The sequence below is a fragment of the Prionailurus bengalensis genome, chromosome C1, assembly GCF_016509475.1.
Source record: "Prionailurus bengalensis isolate Pbe53 chromosome C1, Fcat_Pben_1.1_paternal_pri, whole genome shotgun sequence".
NCBI classification, from domain to species: Eukaryota; Metazoa; Chordata; class Mammalia; order Carnivora; family Felidae; genus Prionailurus; species Prionailurus bengalensis.
In genome coordinates this window covers 152,376,033-152,397,538 of record NC_057345.1, presented here as the reverse complement: position 1 = coordinate 152,397,538, position 21,506 = coordinate 152,376,033, and the positions used below count along the sequence as shown (strand labels likewise).

General features: G+C 37.8%; 1 protein-coding gene across 3 annotated transcripts in view; it reads left to right on the top strand.

Annotated features, from left to right (window-relative positions):
- The window catches only part of KCNH7 (potassium voltage-gated channel subfamily H member 7), a 484,953-nt gene extending 470,789 nt beyond the window's left edge, over positions 1-14,164 (top strand). For all 3 annotated transcript variants that reach the window (XM_043576908.1, XM_043576909.1, XM_043576907.1), the window contains 3 exons: positions 1,308-1,476; positions 11,420-11,612; positions 13,679-14,164. In XM_043576908.1, the coding sequence (XP_043432843.1) occupies positions 1,308-1,476; positions 11,420-11,612; positions 13,679-13,945 (629 nt within the window). In that variant the 3' untranslated portion in view covers positions 13,946-14,164. The remainder of the gene's footprint in view (positions 1-1,307; positions 1,477-11,419; positions 11,613-13,678) is intronic.
- Positions 14,165-21,506: the final 7,342 nt, after the last annotated feature.

Genomic DNA, 21,506 nt, shown 5'->3' with positions numbered 1-21,506 from the left:
CAACAGATGAATCTCTGTACGAAAACTATCAGCACCTTGCTACCAAAGTCTTCAGGTGTAGGGCCTGTCTTCTTTGCCTTAAATTCCTCCACATTTAGCAGAGTGTCTGGGGCATAACAGACACTGAGAGCACTTGAAAAGTGGACTTGAACAGATAAGCGGTATGTTTCAAATATAGAAACATAAAAATATTCTAAATGAAAGCACCACAAGAAAGCATATTGGAAATTAATGTGACTATAGTAAAGGGCAGTGCAGAAGGAGCTACAAGGAAAAATAAAAACCTGTAGTGGGCCTACAGGACATTTAACGCCCTTGCCATCTTTAACGGCTCCACTTTGAGGTGAGTTGCCCCAAGGGAATCCCCTGAAGCTTGGCACTTTTCTGTGGCTTTCTCCTTGGGCCCATTCTGAATCACACAGTATGCTGATTATCCTGGGAGAACGGCCCTAAAATCTTAAATGCAAGGCAAAGCAGTACAGGCATACCTCAGAGAGATTGCAGGTTCAGTTCCAGACAACTGCAAAAAAAGTGAATATCACTCTTTAATGTGCAATAGCATTTTGTTTAAAAAAACAATGTACGATCCCTCAATTACAAAATACTGTGTTGTTAAGGTGTGTCGGTTAAGCATCCAACTCTTGATCTCAGCTCAGGTCTTGATCTCAGGGTCGTGAATTCAAGCCCCATATGGGGCTCTGCCCTGGGTGTGAAGCGTACTTAAAAAAAAAAATGCTATATTGCTAAAAATATGCTGAAGTTTATCTGAGCTTTCAGCAAGCTGTAATCACTATAGTTCACCGTAATAAATATAATAATAATGAAAAACTTTGAAATATTGCAAAAATGACCCAAATGTGGCACAGAGACACGAAGTGAGCAAATGCTGTTGGAAAAAAAAAATGAAGCCCATAGACTTTTGCTCATCACAGGGTTGCTGCAACCCTTTGATTTGTAAAAACCGGGATCTATGAGGTGCAACAAAGCAAGGTGCAGTAAAACAAGCAAAATATGCTGTTTCTTCCCAAGTAATCTAATTTGTCTAATCAGAGACAAAATCACATTCAAAACTCTTGCCCTTCTGTATGTTCATTCATATGGAAATGGACAGAGGAGGTGGCAGGCAGGGTGAGGGTAGGGCTCAGCTACCAATTGGTTGTGGCCCCTGGACAGGTCCTTGAATCACTCTCCTGGGTCTTTCGGCTTCTACTCTGAGGTCCTTTCCTGCTTATCTTGTAGAAGTCTCTGTATTATTGAGGCAAAGAGGCACCCAAAGAAGTTGACATCCATCTTGCTATTTCCCACAGATACCGCTGACACCAGAAGCTGGGAGCAAGAAAACGCGCAGACTCAGGCTGATGAGTCTAGCCCCTCAGCACTTCAGCGAGCTGCCTGGGGGATCTCTGAAACCGAAAGTGACCTCACTTACGGGGAAGTGGAGCAAAGATTAGATTTGCTTCAAGAACAACTTAACAGGTACAAGTAACGGCAAGGCAAAGAGAGAGCATCACTCAAACCCTTGGTGGGGTCTAGCTTTCCTGCTGGTAAATAGCAAATTCCTACTACCATAATCTCGTAGTTTTCATATATGCTCACTTACTTAAAATAAGACTACAAGTTGACAGAGTTATTAATCTGTGTTGCAAGGAGCATTTATTTAGAACACGTCATGCTTCTGGCAACATAAATCCTATTTTTTCTTTACTTGTCATAAAATTAGTATATCACCCACACCAGCTGCTGAAGAAAAATCCTTTTTGTCCCTCAAAATAATTCATATTTGGCTTGTTTACTAACACCCTCTTTTAATCCTGCTTTTATACTTTTGGTTGTTTCTGGTAACTTAGTTATGTGTGATGGCATTTTTTTTTTTTTTTCTGAAATTTATTGACAAATTGGTTTCCATACAACACCCAGTGCTCATCCCAAAAGGTGCCCTCCTCAATACCCATCACCCACCCTCTCCTCCCTCCCACCCCCCATCAACCCTCAGTTTGTTCTCAGTTTTTAACAGTCTCTTATGCTTTGGCTCTCTCCCATTCTAACCTCTTTTTTTTTTTTTTCCTTCCCCTCCCCCATGGGTTCCTGTTAAGTTTCTCAGGATCCACATAAGAGTGAGACCATATGGTATCTGTCTTTCTCTGTATGGCTTATTTCACTTAGCATCACACTCTCCAGTTCCATCCACGTTGCTACAAAAGGCCATATTTCATTTTTTCTCATTGCCATGTAATATTCCATTGTGTATATAAACCACAATTTCTTTATCCATTCATCAGTTGATGGACATTTAGGCTCTTTCCATAATTTGGCTATTGTTGAGAGTGCTGCTATGAACATTGGGGTACAAGTGGCCCTATGCATCAGTGCTCCTGTATCCCTTGGATAAATTCCTAGCAGTGCTATTGCTGGGTCATAGGGTAGGTCTATTTTTAATTTTCTGAGGAACCTCCACACTGCTTTCCAGAGCGGCTGCACCAATTTGCATTCCCACCAACAGTGCAAGAGGGTTCCCGTTTCTCCACATCCTCTCCAGCATCTATAGTCTCCTGATTTGTTCATTTTGGCCACTCTGACTGGCGTGAGGTGATACCTGAGTGTGGTTTTGATTTGTATTTCCCTGATAAGGAGCGACGCTGAACATCTTTTCATGTGCCTGTTGGCCATCCGGATGTCTTCTTTAGAGAAGTGTCTATTCATGTTTTCTGCCCATTTCTTCACTGGGTTATTTGTTTTTTGGGTGTGGAGTTTGGTGAGCTCTTTATAGATTTTGGATACTAGCCCTTTGTCCGATATGTCATTTGCGAATATCTTTTCCCATTCCGTTGGTTGCCTTTTAGTTTTGTTGGTTGTTTCCTTTGCTGTGCAGAAGCTTTTTATCTTCATAAGGTCCCAGTAATTCACTTTTGCTTTTAATTCCCTTGCCTTTGGGGATGTGTCGAGTAAGAGATTGCTACGGCTGAGGTCAGAGAGGTCTTTTCCTGCTTTCTCCTCTAAGGTTTTGATGGTTTCCTGTCTCACATTTAGGTCCTTTATCCATTTTGAGTTTATTTTTGTGACTGGTGTGAGAAAGTGGTCTAGTTTCAACCTTCTGCATGTTGCTGTCCAGTTCTCCCAGCACCATTTGTTAAAGAGGCTGTCTTTTTTCCATTGGATGTTCTTTCCTGCTTTGTCAAAGATGAGTTGGCCATACGTTTGTGGGTCTAGTTCTGGGGTTTCTATTCTATTCCATTGGTCTATGTGTCTGTTTTGGTGCCAATACCATGCTGTCTTGATGATGACAGCTTTGTAGTAGAGGCTAAAGTCTGGGATTGTGATGCCTCCTGCTTTGGTCTTCTTCTTCAAAATTCCTTTGGCTATTCGGGGCCTTTTGTGGTTCCATATGAATTTTAGGATTGCTTGTTCTAGTTTCGAGAAGAATGCTGGTGCAATTTTGATTGGGATTGCATTGAATGTGTAGATAGCTTTGGGTAGTATTGACATTTTGACAATATTTATTTTTCCAATCCATGAGCAGGGAATGTCTTTCCATTTCTTTAAATCTTCTTCAATTTCCTTCAGAAGCTTTCTATAGTTTTCAGCATACAGATCCTTTACATCTTTGGTTAGATTTATTCCTAGGTATTTTATGCTTCTTGGTGCAATTGTGAATGGGATCAGTTTCTTTATTTGTCTTTCTGTTGCTTCATTGTTAGTGTATAAGAATGCAACTGATTTCTGTACATTGATTTTGTATCCTGCAACTTTGCTGAATTCCTGTATCAGTTCTAGCAGACTTTTGGTGGAGTCTATCGGATTTTCCATGTATAATATCATGTCATCTGCAAAAAGCGAAAGCTTTTTGTCCCTCAAAATAATTCATATTTGGCTTGTTTACTAACACCCTCTTTTAATCCTGCTTTTATACTTTTGGTTGTTTCTGGTAACTTAGTTATGTGTGATGGCATTTTTTTTAAGTATAGACAAAATTATTTCAACATTTAGATATTCAGTCAATATGTGAAAAATGTATTTGAATCAAAAATAGCACAGCGTTGAAGCCCAGATCTTTTCCATTTTCCTTCCGTCTTTGATCTATACCCTTTTAAGATGAGGCATGAATTTTGGTTTTAAGGAGAATGGAATTCCTTAACGCAATCTGTGTAGATGTTGTAAAATCAAACTGGTCACTAAGTCAGGAAAAAAAAATATGTGATTGAGTATGATATCACTGCTTTAGTTGTGCTTCACGTGGGAATTGACCTTGATTCAAAGGTAGCCTCTGAATACACCACCAGGCAAGGCAGTGTTCATAGACGAAAAGCTTCATGGATTAAACTAAAATGCTCAAATCACACAATTTACTAAATCAATGTAGAACATACAATGAGAGGGGCGTCTGGGTGGCTCAGTCTGTTGGGTGTCCGACTTTGGCTCAGGTCATGATCTCGCAGTCTGTGAGTTCAAGCCCCACGTCGGGCTCTGAGCTGACGGCTCAGAGCCTGGAGCCTGCTTCAGATTCTGTGTCTCCCTCTCTCTCTCTGCCCCTCCCCCACTCTCACTGGGTCTCTCTCTCTCTCAAAAATAAAAAAAATTAAAAAATTAAAAAAATTTTAAAAATTGAAAAAAAAACATACAATGAAGGTTGAGGAAAGCTAGATGAGATACTTAACACATTTCTAATAACTGCATGCACGGTAAAAGGAACACACTACCCGAATCCTGATTTATGACATGTGCATATATGCTGCATCATCCTGCCCTGATGTGTGGTGACTAGGACAACAGTGGCAGTTTGCACAAAGCATCCACAGACAAAAAAATCTGTTCCAGTGACACACACTTGCTCTATCACGGAGATGTAAGGCTGGATATGCCGGCCACAGCCGTGGCTCTCCAGTTGGTCTGCTCAGCAACTATGTATTTTATTTGCTCTTTGTAGGTAAAGCCCATGTGGAGCTGGAGTGAGCCTATGCTGTGTGTCACCACTGGATGGCCAAATTTGGGGGTGACAGTTGTCTGTCCTGAGTTGACTTGAGAATAGTTTCTTGTTTCTATCTGTGTCTCTGTAAGCCACACTCTGGTTTGTTACATCCTATTTCTGTTCTATCTTTGGAAGGTCTTACAGGTTACCTAGCATGCTGTCTGTATTTAATACACCTTATGAATTCTCTCCACGTTTAGCAAGCTACTTACTCATTATCTATACTTAACTAACACGTCCTATGAGTTTTGCCTACACCACATAAGCTCCTGGTTTACTAACTACTTGCTTAATGTTTCCTATGTGCTTTATCCATTATATCTATCTTTCATGGGTTTTTTTTTAATGTTTATGCCAGAAATGAATACGGACAAACAATACAGTAAGCACATTAAAATGCGTGTACACACACATATACATTGCCACAAAAAAAATAAATTAGGAATTAAAACAGACAAAGAGAAAATCTACAGATTTGTAAATTCAAATAAATTTGTTCATTTCAAACAAAAGTACGAAAATATTGCAGGAGCTAAAGATTTATTTTGCATTTTGTCTTTTCATGGATTTTAGTTGAATTTAAAACCTCCTGGTGCTAAGGTCCATACACCATTTTCAAGTGTCAAATGCAAGTCTTATAAAATTGAAACATACCTGAGAAGATTAAAGTATCGTGTCATTTACTTAGGGTCAGCAATCCCTAATTCAAGTATAAGAACTTGCCATGGTAATACTTATTATTGGTCAGAGAAGCATATTTAGTGGCTTAATTAATACATTTGCTTTTTTACTCTCCTTGCCTTGTTTACTGAGTCACATTGATCCTTTAGCCACAACATACACAAAAATATATACTGTAAACACATAAAAATTGATATGTGTGATCTCTGGACTTGAATTTTTTTGATTCCTGCGACTTAGGGAAAATAAGTGTCCATCTCTTTACTGCCAGGTCATAAAATGTGTTCAATTTGTTGAGGGGATATAAAAATGAGTGAATGAAAAAATAAAAATAAAAATAAATAAATAAATAAATAAATAAATAAAAATGAGTGAATGAATAAGTGAATTGACAGGGACAGCAATGATTTATTTACAAAATACTTGTGGTTAGCCTAGATTGAGGTCATAGCTCTGCTACTTAACTATGTACAGGGTTTATGGTTCTCTAGCCTCAGTTTCTGTCTTTGACTCATACACACCTGCAATAGTATTTAAGGACTAAGATATGATATGTGGAAACTATAGATGCTCACACAGGGAGGGGTTGTACCAGCAGCTAGGTAAAATCTGATGAACAATGAACTCTACTTTATTATTGGTGTTCCTCCTGAGTGTATTCTCCTAGTTTATATTTACTTCCTTTAGTCCTTTCTTCAGGATTAAAGTTAAGGTGTTAGGATCCCTTTAGTTGCCTTTTCAGGGGTACCAATCATTGCTGCTGAGATAAGTTGGAGATTACTGAAAACGTATGTCTTCAATATGTCCCGGGGCCAAAAGTGTAAACTCTTAAGGGCACACCCATCGAGGAGCATTTGATTTGCAATAGCCCATTAGTAATAATAATTTTTATTGTTATCTTATTACATTACTTATTATGATTTTTATATGAAACTTTTCATCTGTAAAGTACAATTAAATTTCTCCTAGGGCGCCTAGGTGGCTCAATAGGTTAAGTGTCCAACTATTGATTTCGGCTCAGGTCATGATCTCACGGTTCATGAGCTCAAACCCCACATCAGGCTCTGCCTTAACAGCGTTAAGGATCTGCTTGGGATTCTTTCTCCCACTCTCTCTCTCTCTGCCCCTCCCCGACTCGTGCATGCACATGTGTGCACTCTCTGTCTCTTCATCTCAAAATAAACATTTTTTAAAAATCTATCTTGGCATCTATTTTGACATAGTCCCAGCATCTATATGTCCTTTGATCTACTTCTCACTTTGACTTACTTCTATTTCTCTCCAATATTTTCAACAAACATTTTATGGCCTAACTCAGCTTAGCTTCTTTTGGATTTGAAATCCAAAATATTACATTTTTACCGCACTGGTGTCTCCAACATCTTTCCTCCACTTTACTCACGAAGGCAAAAGTATAAAGAACAAGTTTGAAGAGGGTAACTCAGCTCAAACTTTGACTTTGAGTGGGAATCCTGGGACATTTTCTGGAATTGGGTCTGCCCTGTTTAGCTTCAGCATTCTGTTCGAATGTAGAACTGTGAATCACAACCCCGTTTGTCTCCTTCAAATATTCATATTAAGCAAACTGTGCAATAAGAACAGATATAAATGGGTCTATCTTGAATCAGCTTTGCTGCTACCACTTTCCTGCTTTAATGACCATTAAACTATATGGAGGGTTAAAGGTTTACAAAAGGAAGGTTCTTACATATTTATATATTATGTCTACAGACATACATACTTAGGGCAATAGCACTTGATCCTAAAACAGGGCTTCTCAAACTTTACTGTGAATGGGAATCGCTTGGGGATCTTATTAAAATGCAGATTCTAAGTCCCGTAGATCTAGAACTCCATTCTTTTTTTTTTTTTTTTAATTTTTTTTTTCAACGTTTATTTATTTTTGGGACAGAGAGAGACAGAGCATGAACGGGGGAGGGGCAGAGAGAGAGGGAGACACAGAATCTGAAACAGGGTCCAGGCCCGAGCCATCAGCCCAGAGCCTGATGCGGGGCTCGAACTCACGGAGAGCAAGATCGTGACCTGGCTGAAGTCGGATGCTTAACCGACTGCGCCACCCAGGCGCCCCTAGAACTCCATTCTAACAAGGGCCCAGCTTTGACCATGCTACAGGTAGGGAGCTCTGGAGCATGTAAAAGCTTTTAATAATGATTTTGTGTCTTACAGATCATCCAGAGCAATTTACGTGTGTGCCGTTAGTATGGCATTGAGCATGTGCTTCACCTAGTGTTATACTTATTTATGTACTTCCTTCTTTTTTCCTTCCTACATGGTCAGCTTCTCTCAGCACCTTACACTAGATTCTACGTATATCATCATCATGTTCTCCTTTTCACCTTCCTGCCCACCAAAGTGCCTGGTATATCGTGGATCTTTAAATAAGCGCATGAACGCATTTACTTTATGCAGCTGAATAGTTATGTTGATGTAGGAGAGAAAAAAATATTTTTCCCTCTACCCTTCTGAGTTCTTGGCTAAGACCCCTGTAATTAAAGACAGATTAACAAGAAAAAACAAATAAGTTTATTTAACGCATTGCCCTCATGTATACATGAGAGATATACAGAGGAAAATAAATGAGTAAATCCCCAAGGTCGCTTAGAATCCGGGATTAGACACCACCTTGTTAAGGGAAAGTGTAGGGGGACGTAGGCCTCTTAGAGGAGAGTAAATGATTTTTAGGAAAGGTAAATGGATAGTCAGAAGAAGAGGTAGAAGATATGATAGTTTGTGAAAAAGTTTGTCTCAGTGTGGTGTCAGCTTCCAGTCTTTTCTCTTGTGACAAGAGCCAATCTTCTCTTGCTGATGAAATACCAGAGGAGTGAATTTATCACAGTTGAGTTCCTTTTGGATCCGCTTTTAGGAAGATAAGGGAAGTTCAGAGAAAGCCTCTCTCTGCATTTTCTGTTTTTCATGTGCCTACAACTCAAATAATCAATATGCCAAAGTGGCATATTTCGGTACCTTTCATTGACCAAAAAAAAAAAAAAGTTTTAAAACCGGGTTATAGACTGGGTGGTCTATAAACAACAGAGACTCATTTCTCACAACACAGGAGGCTGGGAAGCCCAAGATCAAGGTACCAGCAGATTCAGTCTCTGGTGAGGCTGGTTTCCTGACTCATAGGTGGCTGTCTTCTTGGGGTGTACTCATATGGTAAAAGGTAGAAGGAAGGAAGCTCTCTGGGGTCTCTTTTATAGGGACACTAATCCCACTCAAAAGAGCTCCACCCTCATGACCTAATCACATCCTAAATACCCTACCTCCTAACACCATCGCATTGGGGGTTAAGATTTTAACATATGAATTTTGAGTATATAAACATTCAAGCCATTGCACAGAACTACCCAAAATATCAGATAACCAGTTAATAAACAAAAACTAAGTATTCAAAATTACTGCAGGAAGAGAGAATGCTATCTTGAAAGAGCCTAAGTGGTGTCTCAGGAGGGGAAGTAAGTAGGACATTCCTAGGACTTTGAAATCTGGGCCCTTCAAGGCTGGGAACTAATTGGAATTGGGCAAAGTTCACGCTGTTATAATCCAGGTTGAGGGACACAGTGAGGTGAAGATCTTCAAGCAAATCTGAATGAATAAAATCTGTTTGATAAACAAATTATTTGTTCAGATGAGCAGACTGTTGTCTCCAATGAGTTGGTCTATAGAAATTTCCTCAAGAAGTGAAGTGAAGTTTATATTTAGTCTTATTTTTTTCAGGCAAGGTTTTCCCGGAACGAACAACAAAATCAGGTTGACAGAAGTGGTCCACACAGTCTCAGTTCTCACCCTGCACCTGCTACTTCACCTGCCAGGGAACTCTTGTATGCATGAGCCCTACTTACAGTAGTACATTGCCATTACTGAAGACCCACCTTCCAACAGATTTCTTCTTCATGGAGACTATTCAAATAGAATCCATGATATTAAGATCCCATTTCTCAGAGACCACTGCTGTTTGATAAAGGACTCAAAAACAGTATCATGATTTTTTATTCTCTGTTGCATTTTGAATGCCATGTGTTGAAATTTTTATTCCATCCCCCACCCCCAAGTCCATTTATATTCAATGTAATAAATACTTTGTAAGCCACTCACTAAACATTAGTCTGTTTGCAGACTTCTTTGGGGGTGCAAAGGAGGGAGAAATGAACTCTGAATGAGTCCAAGATGGAAAGAGTTTCGGGTGCAGATAAAATTTGAACTGGAGCTTGAGAAATGAAAAGGAAAAATTGACGTATGACAACAAAATAATAAGTCTTCTCCAGTTAGTTGGCACCATAAAGAAATAGATCAGACCTACAGGTAACAAGTAGATAAATAAACTGGTCGATAACTCCTCTTTTTGTCTCATTTCAGTGTGTGGTTTTGACTTTTGTGAGGCACAATCATGTATAATTTATAGCTTTTGGTTTAGAAGACAGGAAGCTATATGGTTAAGCATACCAAGTATAGAAAACCTGTACGAATGATGTTATTATGATTCTCAGGAGGAAGATCTGTAGTGGCAGGACTAAGAACTAAAAAGAAAAACAAAATGACCTTTTCTTAAATCAAAGACTAAATTCTCTCCACTTCAAATGTCACAAACAAATGCAGCATGTATATAATTGGACAAAATTAGTTCTATGATTTTAAAATTTTGGTAAGATTTACCTTCTCTTTGCATCTTTCATTCAGAGACAAAATAGCACAAGTAAGATTTAAAGTTTTCTAAAGATGCATACAGTCCAAATTTTCTGTTCTTATGCCCACAAACTTTCCTTTTTTAAAGTGCTGTTAACACATGCAAAAAAAGAAAATTAGTCCTATTGTATTTTGCTATTTTCCTTCGAATTTTAATTTAAAATGAGAATGAATTTAACAGGCCAGTTGGATCCTTCTGAGCTTTGGGGAAAAAAACATCAGACTGGCATCTTGCAAGCCAGATGGGTCATAGAAGCAAGTGAACTTGTATATTTGGTTTGTTTCTTACATGCCAAAGGCCTGGAATTGTAAATTGGTTAGAAATTTAGCATCTAACAGCATTTAACAATAAAGAACACAATGGGGGGTGCCTGGGTGGCTCAGTCGGTTAGGCGTCCCACTTCGGCTCAGGTCATGATCCCACAGTTCACGAGTTCAAGCCCCGCATCGGCAGCTTGAAGCCTGGAGGCTGCTTTGGATTCTGTGTCTCCCTCTCTCTCTGCTCCTCCTTCCCCCCCTCAAAAATAGGTAAATTTAAATTTTTTTTAAAAAAAGAATGCAATGAGTAACATGCAATACTGTGAATAGGACAGAAACAAGGTAAAATAAAGGTAAACTTGAAATACATAAGAAATTACACAATTATTGCAGCTATGAAAGAAATGTGCTACCAAGTCCATGTTTAAAGAGTAAACAAAATGTTCTCAAGAAACTGGCAAAGCCTGATTAAAAAGCAAAGAAAATTATCATTAACAATGGATTCTCAGTATGTTTTACATTTGAAATCAATAAAGGTTGGTAAAAATGTAGTCTATTTCAATTCAGCTGCTTTTCCATTAAGATCTTATTAAAGAAGCAGGAAAGCAGGAAAGCAATGGTGTTTATCAGAACCACTAGTGGAACACAGAAAGTGAGCATCAGCCAGGAGAGAATCTGTGTGCTCCCTCTCCTGTCCTTCTTGTTTAAAGCAGGGCCATAATTCTGTTTGTTGGTGATACTGAATTTTCTCAAATGCCTTGCAATCCTGGACTATTTTAGGACTGTCTTCCCCCATTTGTGTCTGTCCTGCAGACTTGAATCCCAAATGACTGCTGACATCCAGACCATCTTACAGTTGCTGCAGAAACAAACCACTGTGGTTCCCCCCGCCTACAGTATGGTAACTGCCGGAGCGGAGTATCAGAGACCCATTATTCGCCTGATGAGATCCAGCCATCCAGCAGCATCCATCAAGACTGATCGAAGTTTCAGTCCTTCCTCACAAGTAAGTGTAGATGCTGTATAAACGAGAGTCTCTCTCTGGGTGTTTCTGGGGACCACATGAGTCAGAACCATCTGGGGTGCTATGGGAAAATAAAGGTCTCATCCCCATCTGTTTTTGCTCCATTAAATTTCTGGGAATAGCCCCTAGAATTTGAATTTAAACCAGCCCCCCAATAATTCTTCTGTTCATTTATTTTTATTTTGTTTTAATTTTCATCCAGTTAGCATGTAGTGCACAATGATTTCAGTAGATTCCTTAATGCCCCTTACCCATTTAGCCCATCCCCCCTCCCCAAACCCCTCCAGTAACCCTCTGTTCTCCATATTTAAGAGTCTTTTATGTTTTGTCCCTTTCCCTGTTTTTATATTATTTTTGCTTCCCTTCCCTTATGTTCATGTTTTGTATCTTAAAGTCCTCATGAGTGAAGTCATATATGTCTTTCTCTAATTTCGCTTAGCATGATACCCTCTAGTTCCATCCAGGTAGTTGCAAATGGCAAGATTTCATTCTTTTTGATTGCTGAGTAATACTCCATTATATATATATATACACACACACACACACACACCACATCTTCTTTATCCATTCATCCATCAATGGACATTTGGGCTCTTTCCGTACTTTGGCTATTGTTGATAGTGCTGTTATAAACGTTGGGGTGCATGTGTCCCTTTGAAACAAAATGCCCGTATCCCTTGGTTATGTTTATTTCAAGTTTGAGAACAGTGGACCTCAAAGAATGATTTTAAACCACTAGTAATTTTTTTTCCCCTAAGAAAAAGTTCTTTTCAAGAATTAATCTGCTTGAGTTTACATATGGTAGAGCTTTGAAAGCTGTAGCCCTGGGTCCAAAAAGCACTTCAAAGAATGGTCTGTAATTTACTATGGTGACAAGAGGTGCTCTTGGGCACCATCTCCAGAAGGAAGTAAGGGGAGGAGAAAGAGCAGTTGTCCACAGAGGATCTGAGGTTCCAGTGAGATCAGACTAGTAATCTCATTTGTGCCCCACCCATCACCAGAGATCTCTAAACTTTTCACATCTCCATGATAGTAAAAGGAGTAATGTTAAAGTGTCCTTTATCTTGCCTCTGAAGACTTCTAAGATCTTTTTAATAAAAATATTTTAATAAATTTTTTAAAATGTTTATTTATTTTGGGAGAGAGAGGGAAGGGCAGAGAGAGAGAGAGAATCCCAAGCAGGCCCCCCACTGTAGGCACAGAGCCCCATTCAGGGTGCGATCTCACCAACTATGAGATCATGACCGGAGTTGAAATCAAGAGTTGGATGCTTAACGGACTGAGCCACCCAGATGCCCCTAAAGACTTCTAAGGCCTTTTGACTTATGTTAATATGAAGGTCTGCATGGCAAATTATTTTTAATTACTTAAGCCGAATAGCCAAACTGACTCTAAGGAAGGTGGACCCAGCACAGTCTTCTAAGATTTTTTTAGAAGTTTGGAAATTTAGTGCAAAATATTATGGGAAATTAAGCTACATTAATAACAGGGAGAAATGTGAAGAAAGAAAATGATGAAATCTTTCTGAGATATGAAAGTAGAAATTTTTTTTTATCCCTAGCTAGTTTTGAATGTCGCCGATCTTGCAAAACTGTGTACTTTGTTCTTTGTTTTCAGTGGATTTAGGTAATATTTTCCGACCAAGGATGGGTGATTTTCCTTCGTTTGTTTTTTTTTCCCTCTCCTTCTTACACTGTCTAGTCACCAAATGGCACACATTTCTGATCTTAGTTTTGTCTTGAATTTTGAATTAAAACTCATCTGGAAACTCAAACTCAATGTTAAATTGCGTGTATGTATGTATGTATGTATCTGTATGAATCTGATCTGGCTTCAGTGCAAAATTAAAGTTCTTAGAATGGTTGTTTAGGATAAACTGATGCCCAACCTCCAAAGCCTTGATCCGGTCTTGGGAGGGAAAGTTTGGTTAATACCACTAATCAAATATAGATTAATGGGGAAATAAAACGTATTTTGATTTCGTGAGTGTAATTTTAGAAATCTGTCCAAATGAATTGTAAAAACGTGTTTTCTTGTCTTTCTCTCAGTGTCCTGAATTTCTAGACCTTGAAAAATCTAAACTTAAATCCAAAGACTCCCTCTCAAGTGGGGTGCATCTGAACACAGCTTCGGAAGACAACTTGACTTCACTTTTAAAACAAGACAGTGATCTCTCTTTAGAGCTTCACCCGCGGCAAAGAAAAACTTACCTTCATCCAATTAGGCATCCTTCTTTGACAGATTCATCCCTAAGCACTGTAGGAATCTTGGGTCTTCATAGGCATGTTTCTGATCCTGGTCTTCCGGGGAAATAATCATTTTGTACTATTTACTCCACATACAATGTAAGTGCTTTTAATGGCTGTTTTCCTTTTTTTGTATTTAAATCCTCTCTACTTGACTCAGGGGCTCACAAGGTACCATTATATGCAAAAGTACTGTATATTTTCCTAAATTGAAGCTTGTAAGGTAAAATTGAGCAATTAGGATGTAAATATACATATGAACTCTTTTGTTCCAAATGTTAAAACTGCCAGCATCTCCAGGCATCTTATTTTATTTTTATTTATTTATTTTTTTTTAAATCATGTGCATGTTAGGAAACTCCAATTTCTCTTGCATGGAGACTCCTACTTACTACTTTTACTAAACCTGTACTTTGTTATGAAAATGCCTTCCAAGCAAGTAAGAAACCAAGGGGTGACATTGTTCATGGAAGCAAATCATGGAAGATCCTAAAGTCACGGAAGTTCCAGGGGTAGAAACTCAGAACAGATACCCTTCTGTTCTGAGAGGTTTATAGTTAATTACATCCATTTCACCACACTGAAAAAAAAATAGTTTTAGAGTTCTGAATCTTCGACCACGTTGGGTGTCCATCTCCAAATACATGAATATAGGCCAGCTTTAATGAGGACAAAAAGGACTTTCGACTTAAAATTCTGTCTCTAACTGCATTTACAAACTACCTAACATATTTCTCACTGGCACATTTCCTTGCATATTTAGAAACAAGTAGAAACAAGTTTCTCTCTCTTTTTATTATTATTATTTTTTTTTTTTTTTTTTTGAGGAGGGGAAGGGAGTCTTCTCAAGAACTGCCAAGGTGTGACTGACACAAAGTGATATCTACAGCTTTCCTCTGATTCATAGATTAGGGCAATCCTGAATTGGAGCAAAAGAGTGGACACGCATGGTTCTTTTTTAAAAATGTGCAACCCAGTGGATTTGCATGGCAAAACTAGCTCCCATTTAAGCATATGTTGTTCCACGGTTTTCGATTTAATCCCAGCTGTGGAAAAACAATATGCTTGTACCTGCCTGTAAAGGAAATGAAGACACCAGCAGTAAAATTTCTGTTTTGTTCAGTTACTCAAACACATTTGTTAATCAAAGATTAAATGAAAATGCATTCTGTATGAATTGGGCTGAATATATTTGGACCCCAGAATATCAGAACATACAGTGGAATATATTTTAATATCTTTAACTGTTAGACTTTTTCGGAGGGAGTACGATATGCTTCTCATAAAATCAGGATACAGAAAAAACTGCAAGTTAATTTAAGATTCTGAGTTGTCAATTTTTAGTTAAGTTTTATTTTTCAATTCCTTTGAGTACAATTTTAATTTTATTATGGGCTGATCTATTATATCCTTTCCTTCTGAATGAAATCTTGAAATTTTTTGCAAGTTTCTTCCTTCTTTAATAATTCTTACACAGACATATATTTTTAAAGAAATATTATATCTGTGCACATTATTAAATGGACTAGTTTCCATCCCTCCAGGATAGAAATGTAATCTATTGACTTACTTTTACCTTTGACACTATTGGTTTCAAATATAAGCAATTCCTTTAAATTTACAAAGCTATTGCACTATTTAAAATGATGAAAGTGACCTTAAGTTGCCCCCTATATATTTTTAAATGGTCACATGTGTGGGAGGCAATCTGTAGGTGTGAACATATTCTTATCCCTGCTAAATGTTCGAAAAAAAAGAAAACATAAGCGATAAAGTATGTATGGCAAAATGACTAGTCAATTCAGTAAAAAACAGAACAAGTTTAACTAGCTTCCCAAACCATTTGGTGTTAGGCAGATACAAATTTAAGGACTAATGCTTTCTTTCCTTCATTCAACAAACATTTACGGGTGCCTAGCTGGGGGAGGCAAATGGCTAACGTTGATTCAGAGGACTATTTGAGGATTTTATATCTATAGTTAGGCATATTTTTGCAGCTGCAACAAATTTCATAAGGATTGCTGGCCTAAGCTCCAGGGAAAGTCAGAATGAATTCACCAGAGACTGTCATTTGTAGAGAGTGAGGATTTGGCAGGTGAGGAATTTAGATCTGATTGTTTGATTAGTGGATGCTTCAGCTCCAACACTTGCTGTGACGTGCATAAAATCCCACATAAAGCCTCTATACTTCTTTATAAAAACTGAGCATGAAAAAAAATAAAAATTGAGCTTGAGGGAATGGAAAGATGGGGAATAGTATACAAGTTTCCAGCTTGCTTCAAGTTTTGCATAAGACAAACATTCTTCCTCTTAATGCCTTGACATAAAATAATTCCTTGATATTAAAATCTAAGTCTCAGAGAATTGGACAGGATTAAGAAGGTCCCCTCTTCTAGGATATTAGCTTAACAGGAGCCTGGAAAAGCTAACATGTGATTAGTTAGGCAGAAGTGTCAGAGGCTCAATGGTTAAAATGACTTAGAGATGACCAAAGCAATTATCTTAATTTACAAAATGCATCTCCTTATCCCAGTCAAAGGTCCAATGCCTGAAATCACCTGTCATGTTTGCTGTGGCCAACAGTCTGACCCCTCCATTGGCGATCCTCCTGAGAGGCAGGGTTGACTGCCCATCAGTCCTGGCAGTAGGAGAACTGCTGTCCTCCTAGGTAATTCGAAGCACTTAATACAACTGATGCTTTCCACCTAAAAATAGTGAGATCTGGTTCCCAGGCCTAAATAAAATTTCATCTAAAATCTGAAGTTTATCTGAGTGAGTTGTTTTCCTGCTGTTATTGCTGGGCAGAGAGCGGGACATATCATTTTACCTTAGAGAGGAGTCCCATGTTCTAATTAGTTGATAAGGAAACTAGGAATGAAAAATGTTGAAGCAATGTTCTTGCAGGATTTTTAAATTAAAATTCACCCATTCAACAGACATGAGAAGGCAGAGGCAAATTTGGGACAGCCTCCTTTTCTTATGTCCATGGTAATGGATTGGTCATCAGAGATGAATTTTCCCACTCTTCCAGTCAGAAGATATGGGTATTGTATCAGGGCCTAGTGGCATTTGGAGTGAGGTTGGATATATGTATATGACAGCTGCTTACAGGTCCTTTTGGAGGTTTATCTTTAACAGTGGTTCCCAAAAGCCTAAAAGAACCATTTCTTTAACCAGATGTCATTTAAAATCCCTTCATATATTATCAAAAGAAAAAGTTTATCACCTTGTCGGCATACCTAAAACAATCATTCTAATAGGAAAATCTTTCCCTTGAAGGCTTTTCATGATTAAAAAAAGGAATGTGGGAGATCTAGTTATTAAAAATGAGTCGCAACACTGATTTGGAACATAGTAGTCTTTAAACTGCTTATCCATGATTGAAACCAAAAGTAGACAATGTATTTGAGGAGATTCCTACTGCAAATCAAAATTTTTATAAATTACAAAAAATTTCAGATCTTGATTTTTGCACAATAGAAAAATGTGTCTATCATGTAAGTTCAGAGGCACCTGGAAGACAGATGATGATGTCTTCCCATGTAGGCCTAGAATTAGCAGTACTAAAACAGCCAGGGATCATGCTAGAAATGCATATTCATGGGCCCCACCCAGACCTACTGACTCAGAAACTCAAGAGGTGGAACCCAGCAATCATCTTTTAACAAGCCCTCTTCTATATGATCTCCATAAACACAAGAACTTTGAGAATCACTAATGTAGAGCATGGGCTCTGCACGTGGGTCTCAGGAGTTCTCTCATGAATAGCTGTGTGACCCTGACCAATTTAATTAACCTCCCTGAGTCTTTTTCCTGAATTTGTAAAAATGAGATAATGGTACCTGCCTCAAAGAAGCTTGAGGAAGAAGTGAGATAACATATAGTAAAGTGCCTGGCACACATAGGTGCCCCTAAAATGCTAGATTCTTTGATTCTCATCCAGGACCACGATATTAAAAACAATCAGGAAGACAAATAATTTTTTCCACAATAAAGCTTTTGGGTAATGTGCTATGCCTCCAGCTAAATAGCCATTAACAAGACTGAAGGTTTTGATTCACAAGACACAAGAGTAGCTATTGTTTTCTCTAATTGCATTTTGCACTATTAGGTTTTTAGCTTTAAAGTAATACTATTTATAATGATAGTGAGAGTATGAATGTCATTGTTACAAACCTGTGTACTCTGAATCAGTGATCTGTTGAATTCAGTGCTACTAAAAAGTGGTCTGTAAAGACCGGCTCACTGGGGAAGCCCCTCTTTAGATCCATGACGTAGTTCCCAGATGGGTATTTGGAAATGCATTTTCAAAATAGTGTTGAAAGAAAATACACTTTCTATTTTCTCAGAAAATAGAATTTATAGTTGTAGTGGTCCTTTACAGGCTTCTAGGCCCACACCATCATGCACAGATACGCTAAACAGACTGCCTGCCTAAGTCCAGTGTGCGATGGTAGAAATGGCAAGAGACTTAGTGTCATAAACCTGAATTAAAATCCTACCTTCTCCACTTTTAGGACAAACCCTCAGTGAGCCCCAGTAGCCAAAATTATGAAGGCAATGTCTTAAATATCTTGAGGAGTGTTAGGGAGCCTCTGAAGTACGTATATGGAAGTGCTTTGTAAACCATAAAGCACCATGTAACTATAAGCTCTTTATGTGACTTGTGCATCATCACAAATACAGTGTCATTATGGTGGCAGTGCCGTAGCATGACCTAGGTCTTCTGAAAACCTTCCATGGCTCCTCCCCCTACCCAACACTGACAGCATTCCCACTCTGACAAAAATCTATACAGTGATTCTCACACGGCTCTCAAAGATCTATTTACTCAGAGTAGGAAAACACCAGTGTTAGGAAAGCTATCCTCTGCTATAGCATCCCCGTATTTGTCAAAAATTGTCGGTGTCCAACATCCATAGAATTCTATATTTGAGTTGTGATGGTTTTCTAGGTATGCAGTACTTTACCCCTTACCCCCTCACTTCTTAAGTGTTCTCATTCAAAGCTTCTGTCCCTGGGTTCCACTTAACTTACAACAAAGTGATGTTTCCATTTTAAAAACTAAAAGGATGTTTTAAAATGCTTTGTAAGGTATTAGTTGTTGTGACTGATCAGTGCCCAACCTTAGAATAATTCATTACATGTTCTGTAGTACAAATACACTTGCTCTAAGAATATACAATACAGAAAATTCACGGAAGACATGAATTATTAATAATTGACAGCATGAAAAGAAATTATCACAAGGCCTATTTATATAAACTATTAAGTGGAGGTTGAGAGAGATGACTAACAAGACATTTTTTTTTCAGTTTTTTTTTTTTTCCAACGTTTTTTTTTTTTTTTATTTATTTTTGGGACAGAGAGAGACAGAGCATGAACGGGGGAGGGGCAGAGAGAGAGGGAGACACAGAATCGGAAACAGGCTCCAGGCTCTAAGCCATCAGCCCAGAGCCTGACGTGGGGCTCGAACTCACGGACCGCGAGATCGTGACCTGGCTGAAGTCGGACGTTTAACCGACTCCGCCACCCAGGCGCCCCAACAAGACATTTTTTAAAATACATTATCACTATGAATAGGATGAAACATCTGTAGGAATGCAATGTTAAGAACACAGAACCATATGATCAACTGACTGATTTCATTGTTTTAGCAATCAAAATCAAACTTTTAAATGAGTAGCAAGTATTAGAGAAATGCGCCCAATAAAATATTTATTATGAGAAGTGGCAAATTTAACATGATTTTTCTTGAAAAGCTAATGTCAAAACTTAGCTGAATTCCTAACTGGTAGTCATGAAGTCATGACATTTGTGACTTTCATTAGTTAATTTATATGTTGAGAGATACAAAATAATCTGGTACACCTATGGTTTTAAAACACTGTATGTTTAACCTTCACTTTTGGTGTTTCCCTTGTATGCATCATTTTTAAATGAAAAATAATCACACCTGTTAGCACTTAAATCATATACTTTTTGTATTGACACTGTATTAAGTATTCTGAGTATATGTAAGAAAATTCCACACCATCTCATCAACCTCATTTATTTTGGAGTAAAATTTAAGGACTGGTCATCTTATACTTACCTCCTCCACAGTCTCTTCAGAAGATACAATGTTACAATAACATTGAATATGGCACCCTTTTTCCAAACATAAAAACACCGAGGAAACCCTAGTTTTCATCTCCGGGGTACCTACTGACTTTAATTAGACACACCTCCTTCTAGCTGAAATTTGCATTCTATGATTTTGATAGAAAAATATATACCAGAATGTTTGCCAGTTCAATAATACATTTCAAAAAATAATGTGTGTAATCATTTGAAAATGTCAGTCATCTGATAAAAAGAAGTTCACTCACATTGGTTAAGTAGTAAGTACCTTGGAATGCTTTAAATGTAATGAAACAATCTACCAAAACACATACTTTTTCCTAGTCTTTATGCACATAATGTAGCATGAAATCATGACGCTTTTGAAATACTCTGTGCGGATATATTTATTTTTTAGCAAATATTTTCTTCAAAGATTGGTATGTGGTATTGGCAGTGTAATCTACTTGCACAACTAGTTTTGCAATAATCTACAAATAACTGTAAATAAGAAAAATGTAAATTTCATGTAAAAATGGTTGCAGATTTTTGGTAGCTAAAAGTGTACAAGTTGTATTGAAAATATAGTATATATACATAATTTAAGAACGAAGCATATACTTTCTGATCTATTTATACATGAAAATTCAAGAATTTGTAAAAGAAATTATTTTGGGGAAAAAGAAAGTAAATCTCATTAGCTAGCTTTTATTAGAGAAGCCAACTATTTCCAACATTTTACTAGGTAGAGTGCTAGATACAGGCATGGTGGTGCTGATGTACTTCACGAAATCCCATAATTGCAACAGTGCCACTGCGGTTTTACGGAGTTCACTGGGACACTAGTAAACTGGACTGGGTGGTAAAAGCATTACGTCTAAAATTAAAGAACTGTAAAAACATTTCACTTACTATTGACTGTCAAGCACACAGTGGTAACTGACTAAAACGTCTACCGTTCCATTATTTAAAATTTCTGGTAACTGAGCAGGCTTCAAATTACATGGGACACATTTGGTATAATGCGTGGATGGTTCATTTTTTTCGTCAAGAATGAAAATATCCAGATAACATTATTTTCATTTGCCTATGTTTCATATATTCTAATTCCTCCCCTAGAATCATTTATCTATTGTTTAAGAAAAAGCATCTATCTTCAGAGAAACCTTTTCCACAAAATCAGTTGGTCATAATGTGGCATTTTCTAAGCTAAGGACTATTTACTCTGTTTAGTGGTTTAGATTCTCCACCATTCATTTTTTTAGGTTTAAGAAGCCAAGAGAACATTTCGCTATTTAATAAATGAAAAACCAAATCAAATATAGATTAGCAGAAACAAACGTGTTGTTATCTTTAAGTGAGGCTGATTAGAAAAAGAATCAAAGTATGAATAAGCTATTTAAAAACTTAAAATCTCTTGCCAGAAGAGAGATTTGAGGGTGATGCATTTAGATAGCTTTGGGAAATTAAATATGCATCCAAAAGTTCGGCTAACCCGAAAATTTTCTGATATGGCTTATAATTTTCA